Here is a 25,867-nt window from a genome sequence, read left to right on the forward strand (position 1 = left end):
ATCATATAGATTCCCATAGACATAATAATATATAGGTATATATTATGTCTATGTAGATTCCTATAAGAAAAGTCAATTAGTTACGATCGTTTTTAAAGTACTCGGTGATTGTTTAATCCAAAAAGGACATTGTATTTGGGATACAGTATATTAAGTAGTCTACTATGCCACATATAGATGGTTTCAATCGATTACGGGTTTTTGGTCCATACATTTTTGGGCATTCGCCTTTTGAAGAGGCATGGAACTCATAGTCTATGGAAAGAAGGAAAGTAGTAAATAGTTGTTCTAAATAATATTATCAAACAAATATCAAAATATAATAAATATTTATCATTTGGCAAAAATATTACTAAAATCAATGAAAAATTGCAGGGGAAGAAGAAAATGAATGTCAGAAGTGTCAAAAGTCAAATGTCAAAAAATTACGAATGTGAACTTTCAGCTTGGCTTGTTTTGAGTAAAAATAATTATTTTAAATATTAAGTTTCTACTACTATTATAAAGAAAAATTTAATAAGATTTAAAAATCTCAATAGATAACCTACCTAAAATGGATATCTTAAAAGCTGAAATAGCCCGAAAGAGGAAACTTTTAGAGGAGAAGAATGTTTTGGTAAGTTTTGTTTTTGGTTTCGTAATTCAAACCCAAAACAATAACATAATATTATCAATATGAAGGAATTTCAAACTACTTGTTTTTTTAGAATCCAACCAAAAAGTTTTTCAAAAGGGGTGACCTCCTAGCAAAAGAACAAGAAGAATATTTGAAAAAGTATGGTCCACATTTGGTCCAACCAGAAGAGAAAGATAAAACTGAGGAAAACGATTCAGGTACTAATAGTCTTCAAACATCTTTTAGATTTATTTTACCTCTCACAAGATGTCTATGCTAACAACAGAAGGTCACTCTTAGATTTTTTTCCGTAGGGAGACTGACCGAACTGTAACTGCTATAAATTGTAAGTTTTGTCATAGACTAATGAAATACATATAACTGCCCTGCGGTTTTGTATTAGAACTGATGACTGAAGTATTCATTAGTTTTATTGAGATTTTATATAGGTACTGATATAACATTTTTGAATAGGTAAAAATGCTGAAAATGAAAATGAGAATGATGAAAGTGTATCATTACCAAGAGCTGAGGTTATAAAACGTCTACGAGAAAGAGGACACCCAATAGTGCTATTTGGTGAGAGTGAGAGACAGGCATTTAAAAGACTCAGACGTATAGAGATACAGGAACCAGAGGCCAATCGGGTAAGATTTAGCACAATTATTCTGATTCTGTCAGTTTTTTTTTAATTATAATCCATTACTAGCATAATTCTTGATTTTATTTTTAAGAAGCATATATAAAATGACCCTTGCCAGTCCTTTAGGGCCTGGCTAAACTGGAATGGGAGCGGCGAGCCTAGCACTTTTAGTGTCATGTGATTTTAAACTATAGAAATCGTCATATGACTAGGTCATTTGACGATTTCTATAAAGGTCATATGACACTGAAAGTGTTCGCCTCGCCGCTGCCATTCCGGTGTAGCGTGGCCCTCACTGTAAAGTAAGCAACCTTGAAAAAGTATTTGCTGTATAAATATTTCTTTGTTGTGGATTTATCCTTTTGAAATTATGTTTCAGGGTTTCCGTAATGACTTCCAAGAGGCTATGGAGAAAGTGGATCAGGCATATTTGGATGAAATATTAGCTTTAGGCACACAGGTATGTTATTGAATAATAATAAGTACCTGGATGACCGAGCTTTGCTCGGTATAGCAAACACTCATTGACTTCGTGTTACTTAATAACGCCATCTGCTGGTCGTTAAAATCACTCACTGAGCGTTTTCGGTCTTTGAGCATAACATATTATTTATAATAAATTGTATATTATTTATTTTGAATACTTTAAAATGAGTAAGTGAAACTTTTGGCAAGATATGTTTCTGCTCATGCAAGGACTTTTGAGAAGAAACATGTACAAATTGAAAATAAAATCTATCATCATTTTAAAATAAGATCTTCGTTTTAGAGTGGTTCAGAAAAGTCACACAAAGAGGATGACATAGACGACTCTGTGACTTATGAATCCATTCAAGAAATGGCCAAAACCATGGGACAAGGAGACAGAAATCATGACATGAATGTTATTCTCACACTGCTACAGGTAAAACTACTTCTTTTATACTACTGCTACACCAGAATATTATGATAATATGCATTTGTAGCAAATAAACAAAGCATGGATAAATAATTAAGAATCATAGCTATGAAGTCTATTAATTTTATAGCATACTAATAAACAACTAATACACTTCACAAATCACAGCTGCGATTCTTATTTCTAAAGAAATAAGAATCGCAGCTGTGATTTGTGTCATATTTAATTTCTCTGCTTTTCGTCTGGCTAGCGAAAGATGATGAGAAGAATAAAGTTCCTTTTTTTTTATTATTTGTAGTTCGTAGATCAAAACTATACTTCCGGCTATAGACATGATTGCTATACGTAGGTTTTTTTAATTTGCCGCCTTTTTCCAGTCTCATCTTTCGATAGCCAGACTCTAGAAGTATAACAAATTAGTCTATATAAGAATAGTTTATGTCCAGTGTAAAATATGCAAAGATAACATGATCATATCTTATTATTTATCTTTTTCAGTTTCTATTGAAGCTTTGGGGGCAGCAGTTAAATTCCGCAACAGCTGCTGAGAAACAATCTGTGAAACACAAAATGGCGAGGGCTACATACACACAGACACAAGTCTACCTCAAACCCCTGACAAGAAAGCTGAAGAAGAAAAACTTTCCAGAAGACATTTGTGATAGCTTAATGGAGATCACGAAGCACTTGCTGGAAAGAAATTATATAATGGTAAATATTTATATTGTATTTCAGTTTACATCTTGATTTAGATCAATATTTCCATACTAATAATATTTTAAACTAGCTGTTGCCCGCGACTTCGTCCGCGTTAGTATAGTGGATCACGTCCCAAGTATTATTTATTGTACAAAAATTTCAATGTACAGCATTGACTTTCCTACGATTTTATTATAAGTATATAGATGTTCCGCGCGGCTTCGCTTGCGTAATTTAGGAATTTCACGCGACCGTACATTTTTCCGCAAAAAAATAGCCTATGTCCCTTAACGTGGTCTATTCTTCATGGTTGCCAAATAACATAAAAATTTCTCCAGTAGTTCTTAAGAATCTTAAGATAATAAGCAATTTCATATATTTTCCCCCGTTTTTCCACATTTTCCTCTATTTCTTCGCTCCTATTAGTCGTAGAATAATAAAATATAGCATATGAAAGAATTTTTCAAATCGGACCAGTAGTTCCTGAGATTACCGCGTTCAAATAAGCCCTTTCAAATAATTTTCCCCCGTTTTTCCACATTTTCCTCTATTTCTTCGTTTCTATTAGTCTTAGCGTGATAAAATATAGCCTATAGCCTTCCTCGATAAATGGGTTATCTAACACTGAAATAATTTTTCAAATCGGACCAGTAGTTCCTGAGATTAGCGCGTTCAAACAAACAAACTAACAAACTCTGCAGAATTATAATATTAGTATAGATGCGAAAGTGTGTCTGTCTGTTACCTCTTCACGCCCAAACCCCTGAATCGATTTTGCTAAAATTTGGTATGGAGATACTTCAAATCCCGGAAGAGGACATAGGATACTTTTTATCCCAGAAAAATGTAAGATTATAAATTATAATTGTGCGATGATTGCGCAACAGAGTTGCAGGCGTCATCTTGGTTATGTATATTGTAATTACTAGCGACCCGCCCCGGCTTCGCACGGGTAAAAAAAATATAGCCACTGAAAAAATGATTAAAATCGATTCAGCAGTTTTGATTTATATTCATGATTACTACCCGTGGCCCGCATTGGTCGGTACTGCCGCAAAAGCTACGTCTCGCAATTTTTAAATATGTAGGTATTAGGTAATATCTTCGAAAATATTCATTTAATTCATAATATGCTGTAAAGGGCCATAATATAGATCTATATTAAATCAACAATGTATTTAAAGTGTTTAATTGAATAAGGATTAATGCCATATTGGTTAAAATCGCTTCGAAAATTAGCCATTATTTGTCGTTACAATTGACCCATTCAATGCCACCAACGCACCATAATGCGTTGAGGTACCTTTGATTTTTTCCCCGCTTTTTCTTTATAATGGCTATATTTAATTTGAATCTTTGGCCTCATTAGCTACTGGAGATATATTTAACATCTGGTGACACTGTCGGTTTTTGGCCTGGACCTCCCCTCTTTTTTTGACAGCGAAAAAACCGTTAGCCCAAATACTGCCTGATTTCAATTCAACATATTTTCAGTTTTATTGAATAATAGTGAGAAGTTTTTGACTAAGAACATAAAAGTAAGCAATATATTTAGGTATATTACAATTTTTCTTCGATTCATGGTATATTTTATGAATAAAATTACCATAACGCAAATAGTGCGTTCAACGGCATTTCAACGGCGAATTTTGTTGGATGGTTTCATGCATGACGCAACACTACTATGTTCAAATTAATAAATTTTACCAACCATTATTATACAAAATCTTTTACTAGCTGACCAGTTGTATTTATCTACGCAAATGGTGCGTTCAACGGCATTTCAACGGCGAATTTTGTTGGATGGTTTCATGCATGACGCAACACTACTATGTTCAAATTAGTAAATTTTACCAACTGATAGCGTGGGAATCTTCTAATGAAAAGCGTGGACTGTATCTGACGTGTATATTTTGATATAAGTTAATAAGCAATTGGTAACGACTAGCTGTCGAGTCGGCCCGATGAAGAGTGGTAGCTGCGCCCGCGCAGCGTGAGGTGAGTGGGGTCCGCGAGCCGCGCCCCGCGCGCCCCGCCAGGGCCCGCTAAGGCCGCGAACACAGTCGCGCTGTTGTTTGCGCTAAGGGCGCGAACATGCTCCCCGCCTTGAAGTGTCTTCAATAGGAAGAGGGCAGATGGCGTTGAAGGCCCTCCTGATGATACCCTTCCGGGTATTGATGTCAGCCACCCTGGTGACACCGTCGGCGCCGGGATGCAGGTGGACGACTCTGCCCAAGAGCCAGCAGAGAGGTGGGACATCCTTGTCCCTGATGAGCACGAGCGTGCCCACTGATATGGCACCATGGGAAGTGTGCCACTTGGTCTTTTTCTGTAATGTAGAAATATACTCTAATTGGAAACGAGTCCAAAAATGATCCTTTATGCGGGCCACTCGCTGGTAACGCTGAAGGCTTGTAATGTTTCCATCTGGGGCCCGTGCTTGAGGCACAGATGTGAGCGAGCGTCCGATGAGGAAATGAGCGGGGGTAAGGACGGAAAAATCGTGAGGGTCTGACGAGAGAGGAGTGAGGGGACGGGAATTTAAGACTGCCTCTATTTGAGTTAAACATGTGGCTAGCTCCTCATAAGTAAAGTGCGTTTGCTGTAGCAATCGTTTTAAATGGTGTTTTGTCGATTTGACAGCAGCCTCGGCGATCCCATTGAAGTGCGGAGTATAAGGAGGTACAAAAGAAAATTCTATACCTTCGTTGGCGAACTCAGAAGGAATATCAGGTTCCTGCAAGAAAGAAGAAAGCTCATTAGCAGCGCCGACAAAGTTTGTGCCGTTGTCGGACAGAATACTGCGCGGCTTACCGCGGCGGGCGATAAATCTATTTAGCGCAGCGATATAAGCCTGTTTGGTGAGCTCCGTGACGAGCTCCAAATGCACGGCCTTCGTAGCGAGACAGACGATGATACACAAGTAAGACTTTGTTAGCTTGCATCCTCGACCCTTCCGGTCAGCTATAAGTACTGGACCCGCATAATCTGCTGAACAATGTAGAAAAGGAAATTCAAGTTTGCTACGAACGGCAGGAAGCTGTCCCATTACTGGTTGTAAATTTTCGGCTCTATACCTAAAACATTTTAAACATTTATGGACAATAGATTTTGCTAAGTTTCTGCCCCCCGCAGGCCAATAATTTTGATAAATATTTGCCAAAAGTAATTGTGGACCAGCATGCAATAGGCTTACATGCTGTGATTCAAATATTAACTTTGTAAGCTTATGCTTACTACATAATAATATCGGATGCTTAACATTGTAATCATAAGGTGAATTGTTAAGCCTTCCGCCTACACGAATGATATTACTATTGTCAATAAAAGGTGATAAATTATTAAGTTTATTTTTCCGCGGTAAAAGCCCTCCCGCCTTTAAAATGATGTATTCCTCGGGAAACATTTGTTGTTGTCCTGCAAGGATAATATGAGTTAAAGAGTTTTTAAGTTCATCATAGGTAAGCAATCCTTTTATTTTTTTATTTTTATGTTTTAAGTTGTAAATAAATCTTTGTAAATATGCAACTATCCTCTGTAAATATTTTAAATTCGAATATTTTTCTATTAAATTATGAATTAAGGTGTAATCATGCAATCGATTTTCATTATTATTATGTAGCTGATTACTACTGTCACTTGAAATATTTAAAGAAATATGATTCGAAATATCTGGAAGATCTTGTTTCGCGGGGTCAGTAGGTAATTTTGGCCAATAAGTTTCATTTTGTGAAAGAAAAGGGGAACTTTCCCACCATAATGACGAATCAATAATCTGATCAGCTGACATTCCACGTGAAACAAGGTCACTCGGGTTAGCCTTTGACGGTACGTAACGCCATTCACAACCAAGCGTGCTTTCTTGTATTTCGCAAACACGATTTTTGACAAACGGCTTGAGTTGGTTCACAGGTGTCGACAACCACCCCAACACTATAGATGAATCACACCAAAATATGAACCTATTTATGTTAATAGTTAATGCAGATTTTACCTTAGTGCACAATCTCGTACCTAACAGGGCACCGCACAATTCCAATCGAGGAATAGTCGTCGGTTTGATAGGTGCTATACGATTTTTCGAAGTGAGTAACGAAACTTTAATATTACCGTACCGATCGACTGTACGGATATATAAACAAGCGCCGTAAGCGCGCTCCGAAGCGTCACTAAAGATATGCACTTCGCGCGTCACTGCATCACTAGAAAAAACGCATCGAGATATACGTAAATTATTAAGTGAAGATAAAGCATTGGCAAACGAATGCCATTGATGTGCAATTTCGCCAGTTATTGTTTCGTCCCAGTCGGACTTATTAATCCATAGCCGTTGCATTATAATTTTTGCTTCTAGAATACAAGGCCCTACTAGACCCAAAGGATCAAAAATTTGACTGATAACCGATAAAATGTATCGTTTTGTTATATTTTTATGTTTATCTATATTTATGCGAAATGAAAGACAATCGATGTCGCTTAGCCAGTTTACACCTAATGTTTTTGTACTTAAATTTAAATTATTACGCGAAAGATCTAAAAAATTATTTACGTTTTCCTGATTATGTACTATCGATTTTAATATTTCCGGGCTATTTGATTGAAATTTACGAAGATTAAATTTTGCTGATGATAAAATACCTATTACCTCCTTACATAAGTCGATTGTTTCAGAGATTGTATCTCCACCGCTTATGTAATCATCGATATAAAAATCTCGTTGAATTGAAGACTTAACTTTGTCGTTACTAGCCTTATCAGCGAGACTGACTAAACACTTAGTCGCTAGGTACGGTGCTGACGCCGTTCCGTAAGTAAGAGTGTTTAGTGTGTAAGTTTGAAGTGATTCGCTCGGATCGAAACGAAAAACAATTTTTTGCAACGATCGCTGTGATTCGTCTAAAATTATGGAGCGGTACATTTTTTCGACGTCACATGACACGATAAATTTGTGCTGCCGGAATCGAATTAAAATTGAAAAAAGATCGTCCTGCACGGTGGGTCCGACCATCTGTATGTCGTTGACTGACACGCCTGTCGACGTTTTAGCCGACCCGTCGAACACGACACGTAACTTTGTCGTCGTACTAGACTCGCGTAAGACACCGTGATGTGGAAAATAATACTTAACGATCCCGTCATTGTGGTCGTTATCAGTGTCGAGCGACATGTGACCTAATTCTAGGTATTCCCGCATAAAATCTAAATACATCGATTTAAACGACTGATCGCGTTGAAATCGTTTTTCTAATGAAAATAATCTATGCTTAGCCATTTCATATGATTTGCCTAAGACGCTAGGATCGAGCTTAAGTGGCATTTTAACAATGAAATGACCTTCATCTGACCTACGTGTATTTTTATAAAAACTGTCTTCGCATGCTCGTTCTTCTGTCGAGAGCGAGTGCGTTGAAGATATCGAATCTAGTTCCCAAAATTTGGCTAAGTCCATGTTAATTTCAGACTGTGAAAAATTACAAATCAGGTTTTTGCTGTCGCAAGAATTATTATTGTATGAAAGGGATTTGCGTGCACCAATACTGCCTGATATTAGCCACCCTAGCCTGCTTTCACATAAAATAGGTAAATTTTTGCCTAAATTAACACGGTTACTTAAAATGACGTCCCAAAATACTTCCGCACCTACAAGTACGTCTATGACTGACGGTATATAGAACGATGGATCAGCTAGTTGTATGCCCGTAGGTATCGGAATCTTGCTAATGTCGATTGGCGTAGACGGTAAAATTTGTGTGATTTGCGGTAAAATAAGACAGCTGATGTTAAAAGAATAATTACCATAATAAGACTCAATATGTAAATTACAAGATTGTGAACTGAAACTAGTTTGGTTGTTAACACCTGTGACTGTGGAGTACGTACCGCGTCCGGACAAGCCCAACTTGTTGCAAAAACTTGAACTAACGAAGTTGACTGTACTGCCGTTGTCTAGAAGTAGGCGTGCGTCGTACTTCTTGCCCTTTTCGTTAATCACCTTCACCATCGCTGTGGAAAGCAAAACATTTATATCAGTAGTAGGCTGTATAAATGAAGCATTCGTCGAAAGAGTGATATTATCGGATGGTTTTGGCATGGGATTATTAAAGGGTTTATCAGGTTTGTCGGTATGCAAAAGAGTATTATGTCTGCCGGCACAATACTTGCAATTCGACAGTTTGCATTTCTTTTCGAAATGACCATTACGTAGACAATTAGTGCAAACCTTAAGTTCGTTTGCCTTTTTTATCCTCGATTCTACTGCTAAGCTTTTAAATGATTCGCAATTAAATAGTAAATGATTTTTAGAACATAATGGACAACGTAATTGAAAATTATTATTTGTGTTAGTTTTGTTAGTAGTAGTAATTAAGTAATTTTTTGATTTGTAATTTTGTGATTGTTTATTTGTTAGTATATTGTTAGTGTTAGTCTTACTTGTTGTATTATTTAAATTATCCTCTAAAGTTTCTAGCAAATCTGCTTTATCGCTTAAAAACGAGCAAAATTGGGATAAAGTAGGCGACGTAGATAACGTGTTACGAAATTCCTCCCACTTTCTACCCGTAACAATATCTAATTTATTAGACATTATGAAGAGGAGAAGTGTGTCCCATTGTTGAACAGGCTCATTAAGAGTTTTTAAAGCCCTAATATTTTTATTGATAACATCAATCAGCTGACGTAGTGCAACATGGGATTCACGTAAAATAGGCTCGACATTAAATAAAGCTTGAATGTGATTATTTGTGAGCAAACGACTATTGTTATAGCGTTCACATAGTAATTCCCACGCGATTAAATAATTATCGGCCTTAAAATCCATATTTTTAATTATTTCGACCGCACTACCCTTAACACAAGCACGTAAATAGTGAAATTTATTAATGTTATCTATGCTATTGTTGTGATGAATTAGCGAAAGAAATGTATCACGAAATTCGAGCCAGTACTCATAACTACCATCAAAATGAGGTAAATCAATTTTTGGCAAGCGAACAAAGTTATTCTTACATGTTTGTTGTACTGTGTCTTCGGAGCCCGACCCGAAGCCACCTGCAGACTCCAGCTGGTGCTTACGCTCATGGCGAGTAAGAAAGCACCGACCCGTAGCGACGAGTCTATGATAAGCTTGCTCGAAAGCTTCCCGGGCCGCAAATGCCTCGTCAGTATCCTCCGACAACAGCTCAATCTCCACCTGCAACTGATCGAATTCATCGTATAAGCTTTCTATCTTACTTAAACGACCTTGTAGTTCTGTGGCTTGTAAATCTGACAAAGAGGTACAACTATCTAGAATTTCTAAATAATTAGAAAAGGAAGTAAGCTTTGCTTTCATGGAACTACGTTTCCTGATTAAGCGATCCATGGCTAGAAATAAGTTGAAAAAAGGTTGAAACTAGAAGGCAAAAAAAGGAAATGGGGAAACGATTATTTTTTTTAATTGAAATAATGCAATAAAGGGACTAAAGGGGAGAAAAAGTGGCAGTACAAAAGTAAAAATGCAATGATGTTGCAATTTTTGAGCGTACACAAAATGGCCGCGGCTAGCGGTCAATGACATGAGAAGGTCAACGTCTTACGATATGCACAACTCCAGCGCCTACAAATAAACAGCTAAGCTTAGTTTAAAATAAAGGCAAGCCTGGAAATAAGAGGCATAGAAAAGAGACAAGGGAAAAAAAGGAAAATCGGAACGAACTCACTCAACACCTGATTCTTCTTATAAATTCCTGGTTTCTTCTGTTCCCGGTAGATGGACCAAATGATAGCGTGGGAATCTTCTAATGAAAAGCGTGGACTGTATCTGACGTGTATATTTTGATATAAGTTAATAAGCAATTGGTAACGACTAGCTGTCGAGTCGGCCCGATGAAGAGTGGTAGCTGCGCCCGCGCAGCGTGAGGTGAGTGGGGTCCGCGAGCCGCGCCCCGCGCGCCCCGCCAGGGCCCGCTAAGGCCGCGAACACAGTCGCGCTGTTGTTTGCGCTAAGGGCGCGAACACCAACCATTCGATGTATTTATAAATAAATTGATACAAAATCTTTTACTAGCTGACCAGTTGTATTTATCTATATTTAAGAAAATCAAAGTTTTTAAATAAGTAAGGATTTTATTTATTTTATAAGGATTTTATTTAAATTTTCAGTTTTTTTTTTCAAAGAATGAAGGGGAGAAAGAACTTTGAATTACCATGGGTAGCTTGATAAGCGGTTAACTGTATTTAGAAAAAAAAACTACCTGTATTTTAAAATTATTCAGCTACCCACTATGTTGCATAACACAGTTCAATAAAAACAAAAGCGCCAACGCACAACGGTGCGTTGAATGGCACTTGTGATTGGATTTGTCTCACCAGTGCCACCAACGCAATTATTTAGGCCAACAATATAGCTACACAATGCGCATATTATAATATATCATAAGATTAATGTTCATGCTATTTAAAAAAAGTTATCTAATATTTTCATCTTAGATAAATGATTGGTCTCGCGCGCGCGCTCGACTAGATACCGCGCTATATAGAAAAAACAGATTTCTGAATGCGGCAAGTGCCGGCAACTCAATATTGTAGTGTGTGTAAAACAATGCACAAAAAATGTTGTGTGCGTAGATAATCGGGTTGCCAGATACGCGACTGGTGCCCAATCAATGGGGAAAAATTAGTTGCTGTGGTCTTGTAATTTATTATTATTGTATAGTAAGTGCTGATTTTTCAATCACCAGATAAACTTTACCATTGCAATAAAGTCCATTCGAAAAGAATGCGATAAAATAACAACGTTGTTTAGGTCAACGAAATATAATGGGTACAATATTGATGAGAAAACAATACAAAAACAATGGTAGGAAGTTTAACGAAAGTTAAAAATGAGTCATAGAAAACCGGCCAAGTGCGAGTTGGACTCGCCCATGAAGAGTTCCGCAGCAACAATAAGGTTTATGATTTATGAAATTAAAAGGTTTTTAATTTATTTTTATATATTATTTACCATTTATGACGTATTTAAAAAAAACTACTTGCTAGATTTCGTTCAAACCCATTTTCGTTGGTAGAATTAATAGTAATGTACATTATATATTTTTTCTAGACTTATCATGACTGACATGACATTACTTTATAAATTAGAGGGGGGGGGACACAAATTTTACCACTTTGGAAGAGTCTCTCTCGCAAACTATTCAGGTTAGAAAAAAATTATATTTGAAACTTCAATATGATTTTTCAAGACCTATCTATAGACACGCATAGCTTAGATGAAAATTTTTTTTTGTTTCAGTTGTATCTATGGAGACCCCTAAAATTTTTAATAATTTTTCCATTTTTGTATCAAAATCTTAATGCGGTTCACAGACTACATCTACTTACCAAGTTTCAATAGTATAGCTCTTATAGTTTCGGAGAAAAGTGGCTGTGACATACGGACGGACAGACAGACAGACCTGACGAATCTATAAGGGTTCCGTTTTTTGCCATTTAGCTACGGAACCCTAAAAAGTAAATGTTAAATTTGTTGTTTCATTTGTTACTGTATTGTGTACATAAAATATAAACTGTATTTAAGATTTTTATTATAATATGATACTCATAATTCATATTTATTAATACACATTCATGATCCAGGAACTTTGAAAACTTTTTGCTAGAGATTTTAATGCGCTCATCCACTCAGCCACTATGTATATATAAAAAAATAAGATATAATAAATAAATAAATAAAAATCACAATCTCAAAAAAAATTGGGAATTTTTAGAATATGGTAATTGGCAACACTGAACATCAAGCGGTACTCCGATCCGAATTTTCAGGTTTATATTATTTTTCTGTGCTTATGACGATTTATATAATATTTACTGATGGTATGTGATGCCAGTATCTTTATTGTTTCTTGTAGTGTTAAGTCTTACTACGCAAACTGGCATTTTGCTACGGACGTAACTTAAAATTTCGAAAATTATCGACACATCACCTCACCCGAAGCTTGCGACGCGACTGGCGCGGTTACGCCCGATGTGGCGTATGATTTGTTGCCGCATTTTTCAAGTTCTCCGACGGTATCTAGTCGTAGCGCACGCGCGAGACCAATCATTCATCTAAGATTTTCATTTTAATCTTTCGAAACTAGCAAATTAATAAAAATACATCTCTATTCTTTCAGGCTAGTGACGCGTATCTTCAAATGGCGATCGGTAATGCACCATGGCCTATCGGAGTTACTATGGTCGGTATCCACGCGCGTACGGGACGTGAGAAAATTTTCTCCAAAAACGTAGCCCACGTGATGAATGATGAAACACAGAGAAAGTACATCCAAGCCCTGAAACGACTGATGACTAAATGCCAAGAATATTTCCCTACTGATCCGTCTAGATGTGTTGAATATAGTACGACCAAATAAATATTTTTGCGTATTCAGTCTTTTATTATCAAGAGCATATGGTTATTACTTATTAATAGATACAGGTAATAAATAATATACAGCAGCTAGCGCCCGCGCCAGCCAGAAGCCAATGGGCGCTTAACTAGATTGAAACATGTTTAGACAGCTAACACACAACAGCTACAATTATAAATTATAATTATTGTTTTTTACTGCTGTTGATTAATACAGTAATTCCAGGTTCATTCAGGTCCTTTAATGTAAGATATTAGTAAACTAGCACTAAGTATAATATAATAAATTCGAAGTACTTCATCCTAATTCCTATAGTAGGAAGCCCTACTATCAGTACTTCCCCTCCTTTTACTATGCCTACTGTGTATAATAATTATAAGTCTTTGGCGCTAACACAAAGACTGTTCCTGTAATTGCGAACTTTGCGATGCTCGGATTTTTGATACCTTTTTCCCAAACTTTTTCCTTTCGTCAGAAGTCAGCGGGGCTAAAATGGTCGCTTTGGAGAATCATTTTTTTTTTTATTAAATAAGGGGGCAAACGAGCAAACGGGTCACCTGATGGTAAGCAACTAACGTCGCCCATGGACACTCGCAACATCAGAAGAGCTGCAGGTGCGTTGCCGGCCTTTTAAGAGTGAATACGCTCTTTTCTTGAAGGTTTGCAGGTCGTATCGGTCCGGAAATACTGCTGTTGACAGTTCATTCCAGAGTTTTACAGTGCGCGGCAGAAAGTTACGCGAAAAACGCAATGTGGAAGATGAATTATATGAATCATAATATGATTATTATTTTTTTTAATCGCAAAATGCAAGTCTGCTTGCAATTCATGTCTATACTTAAAGTAATTCGTACTAATTTAACATTAATTGTCAGTTTGACCGTTTTGACAATTTATTTGCTGAATTGATTGAGAGGAATTGCTAAATGTGACCATTGTGACCATTTTAGCCCCGCAGAACTCAGCTAAGTGATTAATTTTTAGTGTTACGTAGTATATGACATTATCTTTGTGATTAGTGAAAGCAAAATTAAAAAATAAATATGTCAGTGGAGTTCTGAAGAAGAAGAAGAATACCTGCGTGACTAAAATGGTAACATTTAGCAATTCCTCTCAGTCAATTCAACAAATGAATTGTCAAAACTGACAAATGTCAAATTAGTACGAATGACTAGACATGAATTGCAAGCAGACTTGCATTTTGCGATTTTAAAAAAATGAATCATATTATGATTCGTAATATGATTCTCCAAAGCGACCATTTTAGCCCCGCAGGGAGTTTTGCCGGTAATGTGAAATGGTGATGTTGTGTTTTTTAAATATTATTTTCCTAAAATTGTGTTATCTGGGTTTTTAATGTGTAATATCAGTAGGATATTAACCATTAGATATTCGTTATCGTCAGTGGTCGGCGTAGGTAGTGCCATCCCGCGGGATTCGTTAATCGCGGCATAACGTGGACATGCCTCTCAATCCCGCGATTTTGGGATTCGCATTGAAATAATATATAATCGGAAATACATTCAGAATTTGATATTGAAACAACAAAATATATTGTGACAAACGTAAATAAAGAAATAATTTGTTAGTTTTTTATTTATTTATCATAATTATAAGTTTTATATGATATTAACAAATAAGTAAAAAATTAACAGAAATGTGATTATATTTATTTGGATATAAGTAGTATATCGTAGATCACTTTCAGGCTTGCCTGTGTTACCTGCAAATAATTTGATTGTTTAATTATAAAAATCCATTTAATGTTTATCAAATATTGACTTTCTTTTAAAATATATTTAAACAACAATAAACAATAATGAATTTGCTTAGTGGCACCGTTAAACATTCGACGCAAACAACCGAGCGATCATTCGCAGGCAACACAGGCAAGCCTGAAAGTGCTTTACGATATACTACTTATATCCAAATAAATATAACATTTTTTGTTCTTTTCGTCTGTTATGTGTGGATGGGATATTTTGGACTCACGCGCAAAAAAAATGCTACACACAGAACAACAAGCCATGCGCTACTCGCAAGTGTCTGCTTGCTGTGTGCGGAGTGCGGGCCACCCCGCACCCCGCACACGTCTTGCTCCTGCGGTATTAAATAAATATGGATTATAATTAAAAAGAAAGAGTTATGTTTAGTTAATAAATAATAGATATCGATTTTGACGCGTAATCTTTTTTTTTCATACTGGCAACTAAGCAAAACATGGCTGAAGAAATATTAGACGTAGAAAAACGTTTAGTGACTCATTTATTTAGGCCTTTTTTATCCGGCGAAATTATGACTGAAAACTCGTTTTTTTTTCATTAATTGTAAAGTAAATACTTGATTATTCGCGATAATTCGGAACGCGGGATTTTATCCCGCGATCCCGGAGGTATGTCCATGTTCACATATACAATTGAGGTCATTCACCCTAAATGGCACTACCTACGCCGACCTCTGGTTATCGTGCACGAGTGTGGGAAAGTGATGTAATTAACCAGAAACGTGCTCTTTTGTGTTCCCTCCAAAACTCCATAAAAAGTTTCAGTAAAGCGTTTACCACTTAATTACTGAATCGATCGACTTGACTTCTTGACTGTATTGACTTTATTAACTTTATTGATTTTATACTTAGACTTTGACTAGACTTTAGACCTGACTAACCTGACGATAATACAGAAAAAAGAATATTGCTTTCCCGCCATAATATTATACTCGACACTGGCCATGGTCATAGCCGAAGTGCCATTATAAGAAAAAAAAAAGAATATATATCATTTGACATTTCACATTTGCCATTTGTCAAACAAACAAAACTTTGTTTTGAAAAGCTGTGAATTCTGTTTCTACGTTAGTTTATTAGAAAAACAATAAATATTATGATTAAAAAATGTTTTTAAAATATGTTTTAGAGTTCCACTTGCAAGAATGCCTAAAAATAATTTCGACTGAAGATAACCTAGGATATTACGCGATAAAAATTGAGTATGGGTTTTGTCTTTTTATTTTTTATTAAATGCCCGTGACTCTTAGTTTTTGTTCAACTGTTATATCTCTTTTTAGTTTCTTGAAGCTTTTCGAGACGTATCCTGAAGTAGGCGATAAGGTTTTAGGAAATCCTATACACTTCTTGCCAAGTTGCAGTGAAGACTTGGTAAGGGCCCAGAAGAATATACTAACAAAGAAACAATATAAAGATTTAATATCGGACCTAGCTTATACTTCTTTAAAGAAAAACGTGACTGCTCGATTTTTTGGCCTGCCAGTATGCCCAGAGTTACACAGAACAGTTTTTCCCAAGAATTCAGATATAGGAAGCTTTTTGAAAATTTCTGGTGAGTTTTTTTTTAACTGGTTAATGATGTAAACAGTCTAAACTCTTCATTCAATCATAATAAAATTACTAATTAACCCATCAATCGTGGAATAACGAGACACAATAGCTTATCTATAGTTATCACGGCTGGATGCGGCCGCTTAGAGCTTCATGAATTAAGTGTAGTCAATACCTTGTTCTTGGGAATGGCAGACATAATAGATTTTCTATTGTTATGCGGTAGCCAGGTGCCGCTTGGGGATTGATGGGTTAAAAGAATTCAAACATGACATGTTACATTCTGTGATGCTTATCCAGATTAGATCTTAAATCTTTATGATTTGCTAATACTTAAGTATATTGTAACATAATATGAATAAATATAAATTTCAATAAGTAACCCTTTGCTTAAAAATTTTCAGGGACAGTTGTAAGAATAACACAGTCAAAAATGTTGGAGTACAAAAGGATGTATGTGTGTGTAAAATGTAAATATGAAATGATTGTTGAGGCAGACTTTGAAAGCAGTTACATATTGAAAGCACCTACAAAGTGTGCAAACCCAAGCCCAAAATGTAAATGTACAATATTCAATCAGTTCAATCTCGTATCGAGAATACATTGTAAGGATTACCAAGAAATAAAGTTACAAGTAAGTTTTCATAATTGAACACCTTATCAATTGTGGAAAAAGGAAAGAATCAATATTTTGTAAAAATTAAAGATTTAATCTAGAATTTCCTTATTGTTCTGGCATGGAATAGCAGTTTGATATTAACAAATCTTTAAAATTTAAAATTACAAAAAATTTCAGGAGCAAGTAAATAAATTGACAATTGGTACAATACCAGGGTACATGACTGCTGTGCTTGAGAATGATCTCGTTGACTCCTGCAAACCTGGTGATGATGTGACTATTTGGTATGTTTTGTATTGATGCTTTTTTGGTGTGGACTTCGATGAAAAAAAAACATAAAAAAATAAATAATAAGGAGCAAAAAAGACAAAAAAATCACATTGGTTGTATCAGAACAGGGGTTCTGAATTCTGATACAACCAATGTGATTTTTAAAATTAAATAAATATTATTTTAATTTTGTTTTTAGTATTTCTTATTAGTGCCAATAGAAATACCTGTAAAAAATTCAGCTGTTTAGCTATCATGGTTCTTATTATACAGCCTGGAGAGAGACAGATTGACAGACAGACGGACAGATAATGAAGTCTTAGTAACACCCTACCCTTTGGGTATAGGACCATAAAGTATATTAAACCAATTCCTTCTAAAAGAAGAATCTAAACTAGGTTAGTTTGAACCTTCTAATTTCTAGATATTATGTTACTAACCAAATTCTTTATTTTTCCAGTGGAATAGTCCGTCGTCGATGGAAACCGTGTTCCGCTGGGCAAAGGACGCGAGTAGAACTGGTGTTTGAAGCCAATTTCGTTGAAGTGAGCAACGCCAAGAGATCTGAAGTTATTGCTTCATCGCCAGACATCAAGGACTGTTTCAACGACTTCTGGGCAAAATACCAACATCTTCCCTTGAAGGGTAGAGATGAGATTCTGGCTACTGTTTGTCCACAGGTAAAATATACAATAACTATGCCCGTAACTTCGTTGCGCCAATAATCATTTACTAGCTATTTGACCGAGCTTTGCTCGGTATTCGAAATTAAATGACATTTTCTAAAAATGATTCCTAGCTAGATCAATTTATCATCCCCGAAACCCCCTATATACTAAATTTCATGAAAATCGTTGGAGCCGATTCCGAGATTCCAATTATATCTTTAAACGAGCAATTCTTGTATATATATATATTTATAATTGGAATCTCGGAATCGGCTCCAACGATTTTCATGAAATTTAGTGTATAGGGGGTTTCGGGGGCGATAAATCGATCTAGCTAGGAATCATTTTTAGAAAATATCATTTTATTCGTGTTTTATCGAATACCAAAGCAAAGCTCGGTCAAACAGCTAGTATATATATATACAAGAATTGCTCATTTAAAGATATAAGATTTCGCGAAAACCGTACATTTTTTCGGAATAAAAACTTTTCCATGTCGTTCCCTGGGACTCAATGTATCTCCTTACCAAATATCAGCAGAATGTGAAGAGATGACAAACAGACAGACACACTTTCATACTTTTAATATTAGTATGCAATTTAACACTTTTCCCGGAAAAATGTAGAACCCGCGCGATAAACGAATTTTGGCGCAACAGAGTTGCGGGCGTCATCTAGTTTAAATATAAATCTCTATCAAAAATGTTGTATGTACCTTCGAAGAAATTGATTCATAGGCAGTTGACGGACCTACGTCATTTGGTTGAGTTATGTCAATTCAATATTATAGTTGGGGAGGGGAAGAGGGGAGTAGGAGGAGGAGTTTCGGGAGTAGCTCGAGCGTGTTTATGCTTGCATAGGCTTCCGACATGTGTCTAGTTATCATGCTATAGAAATCAGATTTCTCAGGTGGTTTTTTATCAGCTTTACCTAATGTACAAAATCTACTACGTCTCCATAACGCTCGAGTGACTACAAAAATGGCACCCTCCCCTCTTCTACTATTAGTCGCGATCTGTCGGCTGGGTTTGACATAACGCGACCAACTTACGTCTAGGCGGTAGGTCCGCCAACTGCCTATGAATCTTCTCTGATAGTACTTAGAAAACATTATTTTTATATTGATTTTTTTTATATTTCATATTGCAGGTATATGGACTTCACCTGGTTAAGTTGGCGATACTGTTGTCTGTTATAACAAGTGCCAACCACGACATACAAGGAGACAAAGTGACTAAAGATGATGAGAACTATGCAAGCCATGTCAGAGAGCAGTGCCATTTGCTGCTGGTTGGTGATCCAGGTATAATGACTGATTATATTTTTGATATAATGGTGAAGTGACAGCAGTAAGATGCGAACTTAGGCAATGTTTTTCCAGGCACTGCCAAGTCCCAGCTGCTAAAGGCGGCTGCGGAGTTGACACCTCGCTCAGTGTTCACTACAGGCGCGGGGAGCACGCTAGCTGGTCTAACGTGTGTGGCGTTACGGGTAAGTTAAAGCTGCGCGTCCACTGGATCAGAAGCGGAGCGTACGGATTTGTTGCTTTGTATTGATTTCTATGGTACTGCGTCCACTGTATCGGCATTTCAGCGCCTGAGACCGGTATTTATGCCGATCACGTCATCCGCAGTGAACGCGTCATTCGGATTCCGAAGGTTTCAAGTTCTGACGCGTTTACGACGACGCGACGGCTATACATAAATACTTTTTCACGATGAATGACGATATTTTAATTACTTAAGTGGAAAAATATGAAGAACTTTACAATCTAAAACATCAACATTATTATAACCAACTGAGGAGAGACAATATTTGGGATGAAATTGGGCAAATAATGATGAAAATGTATGAAATTCTCCGAAAATTAATCTTTTTGAGTTTATAGAATCAATTCTTTCGTTTCCTCTTGTTTCTCTTTTCCTCTTCTGATAAAATACAGCTAATTACAACAATATCCTCATCACTCTTCTCCATGAAAATGCACGTTAACAGAATATGACGGATGCTGAATGCGAATGCAGTGGACGCACCCCATCGGCATTTCGTAAATGACGACGCTCCGTACGCTTTGATTCTGATCCAGTGGACGCGCAGCTCTACTCTTTATTTTGTGCTTTAATCAAAGTTCAGCTCAGGATGCATGCGGCTGGTATGACCCGCCCAGTCCCACTTTAAATTTGCACCTTTCATGCCGACGTCTTTAACACCTGTTGTGGAGCGCAGCATGCTATTTTTTATTCGGTCAGCTGGTCTTGCACTTAATATGCTGCGCTCCATTGCTCTTTGACAAACCCCGAGCTGGGACCTTTGCGACTCTATCAATGACAAGCCTTAGCATATTTTTTTATAACACAAGCTACTTTGACTATTCTGCAGGAGGACGGAGTGTGGCAGCTGGAGGCGGGCGCGCTGGTGCTGGCCGACGGCGGCGTGTGCTGCATCGACGAGATAGCGCACCTGCGGGAACACGACAAGATGGCCATGCACGAGGCCATGGAGCAGCAGACTATATCCGTGGCCAAGGTGGGTGTATGGCAGTCAACGTGTCGTGTGCCTAATAAGTGACCAATAAAAAATTATTTTGCTACAGGACGCTCTTTGATTGGACATAAACATTTTTTTTTTTTTAATGAAATAAGGGGGCAAACGAGCAAACGGGTCACCTGATGGAAAGCAACTTCCGTCGCCCATGGACACTCGCAGCATCAGAAGAGCTGCAAGTGCGTTGCCGGCCTTTTAAGAGGGAATAGGGTAATAGGGGAGGGTAGGGAAGGGAAGGGAATAGTTGAGGGTAGGGAAGGGAATAGGGTAGGGGTTAGGGGATTGGGCCTCCGGTAAACTCACTCACTCGGCGAAACACAGCGCGAGCGCTGTTTCACGCCGGTTTTCTGTGAGAACGTGGTATTTATCCGGTCGAGCCGGCCCATTCGCGCCGAAGCATGGCTCTCCCACGTACATATCGTCGTCTTAGTTATCAAAATGCGTAACTCCATTCATTCAACTCCACTTCACATGGGGATGCTAGATGTACCATCGAAGAAATTGATTCATATGCAGCAGGCACAGACGGACCTACATCATATTTTGATTGGCTTATGTCAGTCCAATGTTAGCTGCATAAAGTTAATATTATACAGTCTGTCAAAAAAGTCATGAAATTAAAAAGTGGCAACATCGTAGTGTCATCCCTTTCATCAATCTAAGAAAAAAGGAATGACACTACGATGTTGCCACTTTTTAATTTCATGACTTTTTTGACAGACTGTACCTAGCGGAATAGAGAAACAAAGGCCTAAGCAAGAGAGATGTCACTATCAGTAACACTGCGGGGTAAAAAGAGACGTGTGATACATGACATACATGACAGCTACAGCACTCTGTCACAATAGACATAACTACCAGTAGTTCGACTGCAAAGAAACGGACAGGTTTCAATATCTGTCAAATTCGTCGGGTTTCACTAGGATTATGAACGGAATGTGCCTCGTGCTGGCTGATATAATTTATTTTTAAATATTCAAAACAAAGATTTCAAAATTGGATTCTGACAATTTTAATCGCATGTGCGGTGTGCCAAAACACAAACAACAATACGACCAAAGAGGAACACGTCCAGCGAATATGTCATAGTTTTAAATTTGTAGGTAACAAATTTACAACCCTAGCGACGATTTTCGTGATAATTACGTCAAATTTAAATATTTCAACATTAGTTCTAAGTCGGCATACTCTATCATTCTGTCTACTCTGACTCTGTTTTTGACGTCAATTCGGCACGTGCCGCACGTTGACAATTTAATCTCATAGAAATCATAAGTGTATACGTACACATATTTTTACACACAGATGAAACCAATATCGGTTTCGTTTGACAGCTCGAGATTGTTGCTCTATTCCGCTAGGTATATTAACTTTATGGTTAGCTGTGACCGGTCCGGTTTGACGTAACGCGACCAAAATACGTAGGTCCGCCATCTGCCTACGAATCAACTTCCCTGATAGTACTTTGTATTGTATAATTTTATGTAATCGTTAATTTCAGGTCGGAATAGTATGTAAACTGAATACCAGGTGCGCTGTGATCGCCGCCTGCAACCCGCGGGGCAAGTATCAGACGGACCAGCCGCTTGCGACTAATGTTGCACTCGGGACACCTCTGTTAAGTAGGTAAAGCTCTTTTTGTGTTTTTAAAATAGCCTGTGTGTTTTGAGGAATTATAACGATGGATGTTGAGCAGAGCTCACGCGCGAAGTTTTGAAGTTAAAATGATTTTAATATGAGATTGTCTCTTTTAAATTTTTCGTTTCTTAAATATTTTCCATAAAGGTGCCTAAAATAAAAAATAATTTTCTATGTTGCTGCTACATGACGTTGAGCGTACTTAAATAAATAATTTTACTTTTCGGATAATGACAATCAAAATACAGCAAATAATAAAAATGTCAATTTAAATTCTAGAGTCCAGACTATTTATAAAATACTCTGTGTTTGTGATAGACATATTGCCCCACTCATATAAATTTAATGATGATTAAGTGATGATTAAAGTTTTAAATATCAATTTAATGTAGAGTTTGACAGATAATGTATGGGATTTATATACGTTTATTGCGTAGGAACCGTACATTTTCCTTGATAAAAACTATCCTATGCTCTAGTTCTTTCTCTGGACTCAAAATATCTCCAATCTCCATGCCAAATTTCAGCAAAATCGGTTCAGCGGACAGACAGACACACTTTCGTATTTATAATATTAGTATGGATTTCTTCTACTCATTTCAGGTTCGATTTGATTTTCATTTTGATGGATTCAAAGAACAAATCGTGGGATTCGCTGGTGTCGAAACACATACTGTATGGAGAGGTTTTCACAGGTTTACGAAATAAATGGAGTGTTGATAAATTGCAGGTATATCTTACTATTTTTATAGGTTTTTACTATAACTAGTTTCCATATAATAAATGGGTTAAATAATAATTATTAGTTATTACACCTATGTATACTATTAAACAAAGCAATGAAGCCTTAAACGATTTTGTAAACAGCATTTTAAGTTGCTTCTACAGTATAAGTTGCTTATATTCATAAGTATATTTGTTTCAAGTCCTAAAGTTACTTTCACAATATAAGTTGCTCTCTCTGTAATCACTCGTATCAATTTGTACTTTTTTATACCTAAAAATAAATTAGCAATAAAACCTATTTCAGACCTACATAGGACTAATCGGTCCTAGATGCGTGCAACGAACGCGGTCAGCTAACGCGATACTACAGAGCTATTACATGATGCAGCGGCAGTCAGAGTGCAGGGATCCTTCAAGGACCACCGTCCGAATGCTAGACAGCCTTATAAGGTAATCTAGAAGCAGGCTCGGTTCTAGGGGCGAGAGGGGGCACTTGCCCCGGGCGGCAAAAATTGGGGGGCGGCCGGAGACCCACCCAATCTTTTGCCGCTTTCTTAACCGCCGCGTGCGCCACCGGTGGCCCACCGCGCTGCCCCGTCAACGTTGTTTCGCAAAATTCTTCTGTTGTTCAAAGACTTGGAGGAGAGGACCTCAGCGTGACCGCGTGACTTCTCACCACCGCCACTTCAATTCAACAAAGTTTTGTAGAACTCGTTCTGCGGTTAAAACCTATGTGACCATGAAAATTATTACCTATTTTTGCTTGGAGGGCGGCAAATTGGGATTCTGCTCCCTCCTTTTTAAAACATAGATCCGGGCCTGTCTAGAAGCTATCATTTTGAACGAAAAACTAATGTTTATTGCTGAATGTTGTATTCAATGGCAGTTTCGGACCAAAATAATCAAATTCGGAGCTTGAATAGTCTTAAGGACTATTCAAGCTACGAATTTGATGTTTGTTACTATTTCGTGTAATGTATTAACAACGCCATCATTTGAAGAAACATCAGAACATCGCATTCGCTAAACTTTAAACAAATTCAGAACAAACCTAGGTTTAATCTAGTCTCTGGTTTAATGTACTTAATGAAAATTTGAATTCACAATAGTGAGCTGTGGTTTATAAAGCTGTGATTTTAAATTGCAAGTATTATTAACTAGATGACGCCCGCAACTCCGTTGCGCCAACACTCGTTTATTGAGCTGGAACCGTACATTTTTCCGGGACAAAAAGTATCCTATGTCCTTTCCCGGGACTCAAAGTATCTCCATGCCAAATTTCAGCAAAATCGGTTCAGCGGTTTGGGCGTGAAGAGGCAACAGACAGACTGACATACGGAACGACAGACAGACACACTTTCGCATTTATAATATTAGTATGGATTACTTAATTGGGGAAATATTGAGCAGTAAAGTATGTATAATATTTAAAGTTTATACAATCCATATTGCAGGTTATCAGAAGCACATTGTCGACTCATGTATAGGACGACGATATTAGCAATGGACGCGATAGTAGCGGTGGCACTGGTAGACCTTTCGATGCAGAGTTGCATAGTTCACGACTCGCCGGACGCTCTACACACAACATTCCAGAAATATCCAGACTTTGACTACCTCTGCTTAGCGAAAAAATTGCTATTGAAATTAAACCTTTATGACATATGGCAGGATGAGCTACTTTACTATGCAAAACTTCTGGAAGTCGATCATAAGACGCTAGAAAATGAGATCCTACATAAAAATCATAAATCGTTCGCGAAGTTTAATGTTGGAAGTGTCGAGGATGATATGACTCCGTCCCTACCGATTACGAGTACATATTTTAATGATTTAAAAGAAAAATATGCAAGTGATAAAATAGACGATAATCAAGAAATTGAATCAATAATCAATCATGGGAAATGTAAAAGTAATAGTATAGTTGAGGCATCAGAAAGTCCGTCGAAAACAAAAGGTAAAGGACGTAAAAGAAAGGAAATTGTTCTACAGAATGGCACTTTAGAAAGAGAGAGTAAGAAACTAAAGAAAGACACAAAAACAAAAAAATCGAATAAGTCTAAAGAAAATGGCGACAAAGAATTAAATATTCAGAACATGTTAAATGAAGTACCAAGTGTAAATGACATTTTTAAAGATTTAGGTATTGATATTAAAGTCGAAAATGATAAGGAGAATATTGTAGATCATGAAATAACAGAAAATCTTTCTTTAAATAATATTGACTTAAATGGTGGAATTAGTAATAAATCAAGCGAGGAAAAAACTGATCTGAATGATAGTATATCACATAAAACTCTGAATAAACTCAAACTTTTTGAATTCAAAGAGAAATCTGATAAGAATAATTTGCTAACAGAAAGTAAATGTGTAGAGACTAGCAAAGACACTGTAAAGAAACTAGATACCCCTGGTAGCAGTGCTTCTACAAGTTTCAGCAAACCGTCCATATCTGGTTCCCAAATACCAATGTTTGAGAGCTCTGATTGTGATATAGATTTAGATATTTGAAAGTATTACTAAGGGTCAACTTATACTAGCGCAGAGTCGAAGCGATTTATTAAAACTGAACGTAACAAATTTAACCTTAACTCCAAAGCGTTAACTCACTTTATTACTTCTGAGAATTTAAAAAGGCGCACGCATCTGCGCGAATTCGCGTGAATGCGACCAATCCTGATTGGTCTCGCAGAAGTAATGTATGCGTCACGTTTGTGATTTAAGTTTAACTATTTGAAGTCATGACACAGTACAGCAGACAGCTTCTCATCATGAGTAACTAATATTGTTAATTTTTATTTTGCTTATAAAACATACCTAG

General features: G+C 36.9%; 2 protein-coding genes across 2 annotated transcripts; one reads left to right on the plus strand and one right to left on the minus strand.

Annotated features, from left to right (window-relative positions):
* Positions 1-439: 439 nt before the first annotated feature.
* On the plus strand, positions 440-25,624 carry LOC121740274 (DNA helicase MCM9). Its single transcript, XM_042132929.1, is given in 19 exon segments — positions 440-616; positions 708-834; positions 1,091-1,263; positions 1,639-1,719; positions 2,029-2,163; positions 2,656-2,868; positions 13,011-13,286; positions 16,135-16,232; positions 16,311-16,582; positions 16,986-17,215; positions 17,378-17,484; positions 17,931-18,150; positions 19,288-19,441; positions 19,520-19,629; positions 20,518-20,664; positions 22,184-22,308; positions 22,924-23,050; positions 23,351-23,496; positions 24,501-25,624. Coding segments are annotated over 19 exon segments (3,861 nt in total). The 5' UTR covers positions 440-553; the 3' UTR covers positions 25,558-25,624.
* On the minus strand, positions 4,751-10,247 carry LOC121740272. The gene is made up of 2 exons (XM_042132927.1): positions 9,958-10,247; positions 4,751-5,593 (listed from the first exon to the last, which is right to left on the minus strand). The coding sequence occupies exons 1-2, from the start codon at positions 10,066-10,068 to the stop codon at positions 4,937-4,939; spliced, it is 768 nt and encodes a 255-aa protein (XP_041988861.1). The 5' UTR covers positions 10,069-10,247; the 3' UTR covers positions 4,751-4,936.
* Positions 25,625-25,867: the final 243 nt, after the last annotated feature.

This window comes from Aricia agestis, chromosome 3 (assembly GCF_905147365.1).
Source record: "Aricia agestis chromosome 3, ilAriAges1.1, whole genome shotgun sequence".
NCBI lineage: Eukaryota > Metazoa > Arthropoda > Insecta > Lepidoptera > Lycaenidae > Aricia > Aricia agestis.